This window comes from Eimeria tenella, genomic scaffold (genome assembly GCF_000499545.2).
Source record: "Eimeria tenella Houghton genomic scaffold, Eth_scaff1, whole genome shotgun sequence".
Taxonomy (NCBI): Eukaryota; Apicomplexa; class Conoidasida; order Eucoccidiorida; family Eimeriidae; genus Eimeria; species Eimeria tenella.
This window is the reverse complement of record NW_013541457.1, coordinates 48,682-57,052: the sequence shown is the minus strand read 5'-3', so window position 1 is coordinate 57,052 and position 8,371 is coordinate 48,682. Positions and strand designations below refer to the sequence as shown.

Below are 8,371 nucleotides of genomic sequence, written 5' to 3'. Positions count from 1 at the left end.
TGACGGGAAAAGGCGGCACTGTATCCTGAAATTTTTGAGAAATTCTTCTCAGTTTAGACCAGAGTGGGCTCCACAGGTGGAAATAGAGTGGAGGGCGATGATGCGTATTGTCGTAAGGGCAACAAGAAAAGCATTTAGCAAGTGTAGAATCGGTCTAAATCTCTTGTGGTCCTGGACAAAAGAAGAGGAAAGAGCTCACAGAGGAGAAACCATACATGGAACGGAAGCTCCAGGCAGCAGCAGCAGTTTTCAGACTTCAGATGTCGTCCCTGAAGATGTGGGATCAGCCCTTACGAAGCTTTTGTACAAAGTGAGACGTGCGCGTGCAATCACTTCTATGTCTACAACGTTCTTGGCCAGTTGGATAAGAACATGTGAACAAACTGTGAACCAGTGCGCCTTCTCTAGGCCTGCATACAATGTCCAGCAGGCGCATGATACACTTTTGTCCTGTTCAGCTGCAGCAGATAGCAGAGGATAGCAAGGATGCACTTGAAGAACTGCTGAGGAGGCAAGAAACCGCTTTAAGGGGGGGAAAACAAGCGACTGCTCTGTGCACTGAAGCCAAGTCTAAGGGTGAATAGACGAAAAGAGCATACGCAGAGCATGCTGATGTTCCGTCTCGCTGGCGTAAATGGTAAATCAGAAATAGCATGCTGCGGGTGTCTCCTGCTTTCCTGTACACACTTTCAGCCGTAGAAGCGGCAGAACCAGAAGCTCAATCTCGGATGCTTTGCTGTAAAAAAAGTAGGAGTGTTTGGCGTTTCCCCTTCGCCTATCTGGTGTCATCATGGGCTCCATGCTGGAACGGCTCGTTCTGTTGCCATAATCTAGCTCAGCAGGTGGCTTGCCTTTTGCTTTGCCTTACGCACCTCCCTGTGCAGTCATGCATGCGGATTACACAATATTATTCCTTACAACGATCGCATGCCAGGTCTTCTTGCGGCACTGGCTGCGGAGGCCCTCTTTGAGGCCTCTTTAGAAATCCCCCGTGACCTGTGTAACAGTATCTCGATAGGACTCGCTGAAAGTCTCCCTGCGAGACCCTCTGATCCCTCCTTATATAATCGTTCATCGCCCGCAGCAGTTGGCCATAGAGGCGTCGCTGCCAAGGCCCTTTAAAGGCTCCCTCTCGGGTCCCTTTCTGGCTGCCATTCGAGTCCCTTTTCCTTGCTTTAGAGAGGCCTCTAAAAATGCCTTACCACAGGTTTCTTAATGGGCCATTTCCAAAGACACCAAAAGACGCATAGTTAGTTGAGGCACACCTGTAAAAGGTTTCGTCAAGCGAACCGTAGCTCTACACACCATTCTCTCTCTGTAAACACCAATTGCGGCCCTTCTTTTCTGGGCACTTCCGATGCACCCTCTCTAGGAAATGACTTAATCTCTATCCACTAATTATCCCTGCAGGAGCTCTTTTGAGGCCTTTGAAGGTCTCAACGAATCGCTCTGTAAAGCAGTTTATGAGGGCCTGAACCTGCTTTACAAAGCCATATTTCAGAAAGCCCTCCATAAGGGCAGCAATAAAGGCTTTGCGCTGCTCCTTTCAAGAAACTCTTTCATAGCCTGAAAAGGAATCTCTTTTAGGAACCCCTGCTGGAAACTCACGATTCTTTAAAGAGGTCCCTACTCCATGACTTGAAGCCGCAGAGCTCATGGCCTACACCCGTGCTTTCATCATTCCTGCAATGTTCTTTCTTCCCTCTGTCACGTTTCTGTGGTTTTCGGCTGGGCAGCTTCTGGACATTTCTCCTCTCGGCTGCGGCTTTTTCAAAGGAAGTCAGCTTTTACTGGGGAGCTCAATGCTCAATGGAACGCGGTCGGTGAATACGTTCTCCGATAAAAGTAACTTGAGTGACGGTAAAAGGCACGGTAAAAGGCATAGTTTTTTGTTCTCCGCCATATCTATACTTGAGGGGGAGCAGTGGGCAAATGCAGCACTATATTGTGGCCTTCTTTCCGTGTTTTTGGCGAAAGAAGGGCACGATATTGTTCGTGGGCCAGGAAATTGATACTTTGTGCTACGACGTAAATGAAGTGCTCAAAACGGGCGGGCCACACAACAGGCGTTTCCTTTGCTTTGCTGCTTGGCACTTTCCAGAATAGATTCTTCTGCTTTGCACACCGATCTCAGGCTCGTGAATGCTTTTTACTCCTTTAATGCATTCACTAGCTGAATAGACCCCGTGTGCTTCCAGTCGAAGGTTTAAGCTCTTGAGCTAAATACTAATATTTATGTTTTAATAGTCACAAGGGCGGCTGACATTAAGTTGTTTTCGGTGCATTTGCGTTGCATCTATGATAGATAGCCACACAGATTACTTTTATATTATGTCAGATACATACAGGTAGCCAAATCAATGAATGGACATAGACAGATATGCTTATATGAATAAGCGTTAATACGTTGCAGTATACAGATATTTCGTGGGATACATTTGTTGGATAAACTGGTGGATAGAGGCAGATGGAACTAAAAAAAATTTAGAGAAGTCGAGTCACTGAAAAGCAATCATACACTAGTTAAGGAACACAAAGTAACTAAAAGAGGACAGTATAAAAGGTCCATAAACCAAGTGACAGAGAGGTAAACAGGAAGCAAAACCCAAGCCCTAAATGACAAAATAGCAGCGCAGTGCGCCTGACACACGAAGCCATTCTGCATGCCTCTATCTGGAGAAGCAAACAGTATAACAACTTGGAGCAAGGCCAGTGAACCTCTACAGCCTGTAAGCTGATGGTTCAAACCTCCTTACATGGAACTTGAATGTTTCCAGCCACCAGCATCATGGCACTTTTTAAAGACCCTTTCTGTTTTTGTAAAGCTGTTGCCACTGTGCTAATTTCTTAAACGTCAAGCCGTACTCAGGTCATACCTGCTACATTAAAATGAAATTTCGAGCTACACACCGCCGCGAGCAGCAGCTAAGAGAGATTGCATTAAGCAAGGTAAAAGCCTTATTGACCATTCACAAATTAATTTCTATCTTTTGTTGTTCCATGTGGCGCAAGTCTACAAACGACGACATCGGATCAAAGGAACTCTTGCGGTTTAAAGTCATGGCGGGCATCACTGTCCGCCAAAAGTTCTATTAATTTGGCTCTTTTCATGATGAAAAGTGCTTTTGTGGCACTTGATGTGTGTTACGAGCAGATACAGCTTTGCAACCGCACACACGTAGCCCGCCACTACAGTGCCCCATAAATAGGGCCTTGTGCCATTCTGGACAGGCGCGCCGAGCAGCCCCAGCCATTACCTGACTTCTACAGACTTTGCCACCGATTTCACTTGCAGTCGTTACTTTAAGGGAGCCCCCGTAGGCTTAGCTCCTCTAGATACTTGCGCCAATTTTTGCCAAGGTGTATGCCCACAGCTGTTTGCGACCTTCCTCTGTGTTTGGACGTATCGCTATGCGTTGCGTGCCTCCACCGCGGGGCACATGGCGTGCCGTTAGACCCACTGTGGCCTGTAAATGGCTGCATTTCTTGTGCAGTTTGTACGTGCTTTGCTCTACCTTTTTCAGCAAAATTATCGCTGGGTCGCTGTTTCGCTGCGTTTAGCAAGCCACGTGCGACTTAGCCGGCACTTTCGCCGGCGACACTTTGGAGTGTTACGAAAATAATGCACAGTGTGTAAGGAACACAAGATGCAGCTTGGCTTCGGCATTTTAGGGGAGTGTACTTGTAACCCTTCTTCTTCAGTAAACACATGCTGGGCCGGAACTTTGCTGTCTTGCATAGTGCCTCTGTGGTTTGGAAGGCATTTTCCCCAGTGATATTTTTAATCACTTTAATATTTAGGAAGAATTCGCAGAATTCGAAGTATCTGCACTCAGAGACGGGCGGCATCCCCCACTCCTTCCAACATGGACGAAAATTCATGGTCTCTATTCCTGTCGCCACCGCATTGTATGTGCACTGCACCACGAAGCGTTGAAAAAATCGCTTATAGCAAAAACAAAATACAATTAGCGGCTAAAGTCACCGCGGAAAAGACGTGTGCCCACTTCTTTCTTGTGGCGATTCATCGATCGATGCAGGATGTATTGCTTGAGTCCCCACAATCACGTCCAAGCAGTTCATGCCATCGTGGTCCCCAGAAGCTGTTAAAGACCCATATTTGGCGCTAATTTGTTTCCGCTGGCTTTGCAGTGACAATGGTGTTTTGTTGTACATGGACTGTACAGCGTTAGAGAAAGGAATGTTGGCACGCCTGCACAAGCTCCGGCACTCCGTTGCAACGGTGCGCTTCCGCTGTTCTTATGAGAAAAGTGAAAATTTGTAGGTTTATTAAGATCTTAAGAGCATTGTAAGAGTGATAGAGTAAGTATATGCAGCGAAATATGTAGCTTGCTTGGCCTGCAATCCCGGCTGGTGGGGTGTCCACTTGAGCGATGATGCCACAAGGCCACACCAGGCCGAGAAGTTTGAAGCAAGTTAAGGGCTCCAAGCAAATCGTCTGTTTCGTTATTGAATTTCACATAAAATAGTTCTCTTGGCCCTCTGGGTCAAGAGCAGATTGCACTCAAAGAGTTACTTCTGGGGCCGTCTAGTCGGCATGGTGCCTTCAGTGTGGGCAGTGTGACTCACAAGTCATTGGTGTTATCCGGCACTATTTTTCAACTCTTTTAGTACGCTACCGTATATTTCACGCATTTAGTGTTGTTGAAAGATCCATGAGACCCACAGCCGCCTTCACTTTGTAGAATTCACCCACCACTGCACGGAGACTGTGCAGCAGTGAAGAATTGAAGTTCCTGTGAGAGCCAGTGGCCATCTCCATTATGTCAGACAAATACGGTTTCTTTTCTCTTCTTTCATGAGATCATTTTTTTTTCTGAATGCAAGGTATTTGAGCTGTTGTCTGAACCACGGAGGGCCAAGTCAAACTCATTTTGGCTTCATGAAAACTACGAAAGCATCAACGTCGCGTTCTGCAGTGGTGGCCAGCTCAATTCATAACTCTTTTTCCCAAAATGGGACACGTCTTTCTTCCGCCCGAGACCGGCTGGTCACCCCTGGCTTATTTTGCCTCTTGTGTTTTTTGGTACTCGCTGCAACAACACCGGTAGCGTTGGCAGCAACAGCAGAGACCCTCTGGATGCCACAAGACATCGCTGTAGCCCACACGACAGGCACATCTGCCATAAAGGACGGCAAGCTTCCCACAGACGACAAAGACGGGGCAGGATACGTTCCTGTGCATTGGATTGAGGGAGCAAGATTTTCTACAGGGCATGCGGCAGCAACCGCAAAAAAGAGGCAACAAAGCTTTTTCCGACACCTTTCAACGGCGGTGCTTGTCTCTCTTGCCTGCCTTGCAGTTGCATTTGCAACTATTCATTGTGCACGGAAACTGCTACTTGTGGGGACCTCGCAATACACAACAAGGTCATTGGCTAACGCCGAAGGCGACGGAGATAGCTTCTGCGGCTCAGACAGTGGAGATTCGGATGAATATTCGGAAGAGACCTCAGAGTATGGAGAAGCTGCGGAGCCAGGCGAGGACGGAGCGAGCATCCTGGAAGAGGGCACAGCCGACGAGCGGGCATCGTGCATGATACAGGAGCTGCTACGCTTGATTAGCTTGGGCTCCTCAACGATCCCTTCGGTGCATCCTCAGGATAGAGTAGCATTTGTGCAATTGTTATTAACCATTGCTATTCAGGAGTTGGCCTTTTTGGGGACCCATACTTCAAACTTTCTGGAGTCGCAACGTCTAGGTGCGATTGAGGTGATAGTCCATTTCGGGAACTCAGCCATAGCCGAGTTGGCCACTCACGAAACAGGCCCTGTCAGGATAGAGAGAACTTCTAAACTTGTACAAGTGCTAGAGGGCCTCAGGGTGCCATGCGTTTCTCTCCTAGAGATGGTGGAAGAGCACCGAGTACGAAGGCTAGCGGATGAGGTCTTGCTGGCGCGCATGATGGTGCTCACGTGCACCCGAGCCATGCTCTCTGTGCTCCCTTGGGTGGGGATGACTACAGGGGCCCCCAGGTATCTCACAAATGAGCTTCTCACAATCCTTTCCTACGCTAGACACAACCGCAAGCGAAAGCTTCGCCGAGACAAAAGAACTGCTTACTGGATCAAGATACTTCAAAGGAAGCTCTCTTTCATTGGTATTTTTAAGCCGTTAGGGCCTCTTGAAGAAAATCCCAAACGTCGCACTATGCTTCGCGAAATGATCAGCGGATTCCTTCGACTTAGATATTATGGCAGAAACCTTAGGTTGCGTCTCTGCAGAGTCTCGGACGAACTTCAAAGTTCCATGAGAGGCAACTTTATACACATTTGTAGTGGAGGGGCGGCGGTGGTTCATGAACGGAATCAACCCGGTGGTCAACTGGGTCTTTCCAGCAGCGAGGCTACTCTTCTTTCAGCTGCGCTCCAAGGGGGACTCGACGAGGAGCCAGATTTGTTGTTGTTTTTCGACCCTGAGGGTGCGCCCCGCAATGATGCTGCTTCTTCGCATCCTTCTGAAAATGAAGAACCGTCTACAAGCTCCGCTGCAACTGGTCGGGCTCCGCCAACTTTTGAAGGGCAGACCACAGCATTCTTTCCAAGACCAACATTTACAACTCTAGATGGTGCACACGTGCGTTCATATGCGCTGCTAGCTTATAGAATTGCAAGCTTCATTCCTATTTGGATCGGGACAACTGCATCCGCTTTAGCGTGCCCCATATCACCTAGGCAACTGCAATTCTCAGAAGAGCCGGAACAAGCAGAGTCTTCCGATGACTTAGAAGGAGCAGTCGGAGGAGAGGCCACGCCAGACTCCGCTCAGGATCATCCTAGTCAGAGGGAACATCTACTAGGTGCACCCATCCAATACCGTTCAGACACACAGTGGTCTGAGGAGCCCCCGGTGGAGTCTGAGGAGCAGTGGCAAGCGCCAGAAAGTGCTCCTTATTTGCCCATTGGCATGGCAGTACCTTCTGCGGAGCATTCACTTAGTGCCCAGGTCATTTATATGCCTTGGATACCACCAGTGAGCTCCAATCCACCTACACACTTTCTAGGAATGCATGCGTGGCATGCACTGACGGATCCGCAATTTGCGCCACAATCTGAAGAACCGTCAGCAGTGGAGGAGGAAGCTTCTTCACCACTACACAGCCCCGCAAGTTCTCCTCCACAGCACTCACAGGCGTTCGAAGAAGGGCTACAATCGGCTGAAGCGGAGGATTCAGTGGATGATGAACCGCCAGTGCATGCAGAGTCCTTCCAGGACTTTCAGCTGGCCGAAGGATATCCAGGAATGCCAGTTCAAGGATATATTCTATTTCCACGACCAAGCGCAGGAGAGCATGGTTATCATTTTCCAATGCCCATTTTCCCGATTCCGGGGTCGGTAGGACCTGTACCAGTGCCTCAAGTATTTTTTACGCCAGCTGAACAGCACCCACAGATGTCTGAACACACCCGGACATCGTTCGAAGATACTTCACAAGGGACTGGAGGATGGTATTCATATCAGTATCAGAAAACAGAACTGTTGGACGAGGGAGCCTCCAACGTTGTGTATCTTGACGAGTCTTCACAAGAGACCCACGAACTTCTGGATCAGCCACCAACCCCTCCAGAGCCACCACTACAACCTCAGCCACTCCTACAACCTCAAGTGCTAACTGCTCCAGAGCCACCACTACAACCTCAGCCACTCCTACAATCTCAAGTGCTAACTGCTCTAGAGCCACCACTACAACCTCAGCCACTCCTACAATCTCAAGTGCTAACTGCTCCAGAGCCACCACTACAACCTCAGCCACTCCTACAATCTCAAGTGCTAACCCCTCCAGAGCCATCACTACACCCTCAGCCACTCCTACAATCTCAAGTGCTGACTGCTCCAGAGCCACCACTACAACCTCAGCCACTCCTACAATCTCACGTGCTAACTGCTCCAGAGCCACCACTACAACCTCAGCCACTCCTACAACCTCAAGTGCTAACCTCTCCAGAGCCATCACTACACCCTCAGCCACTCCTACAATCTCAAGTGCTTTCAGGCCAGCTTTACGACAGCTCCATAGAACCTGGCGCTTCGTCAAATGGCGCACCTGTTACTCCTATGCCTGATGTAGAAAGGAATACCGAAGGGCAAAGTTATCCCAGACCTCTACCTAGAAGTATTTCCAATCCTTTCATGTGGTCGCCTGGTGGAGAGAGCGCACTCAATGTTGGGTTATCTCTATATCCTGTTCCACCTCCGCGCGCTGAAGGGATCACTGGTACGTTTAGGGGCTTTGAGGAGGGGATGCCTCCGCCAGGACCGCCCGAGGCGCCTGAGGACGACGGAACTGCCTTCGTGGGGTTCGACGTGGGGATGCCACACCCAAAAAGGGCCCGCAGACAGCGCTGGTAG

General features: G+C 49.1%; 1 protein-coding gene across 1 annotated transcript; it reads left to right on the top strand.

Annotated features, from left to right (window-relative positions):
- Positions 1 to 4,903: 4,903 nt before the first annotated feature.
- ETH_00004595 (uncharacterized protein) lies at positions 4,904 to 8,371 on the top strand (the record flags this gene model as incomplete). Its single annotated transcript, XM_013372310.1, has 1 exon — positions 4,904 to 8,371. One exon carries the CDS (start codon positions 4,904 to 4,906, stop codon positions 8,369 to 8,371), a length of 3,468 nt encoding a protein of 1,155 aa, XP_013227764.1.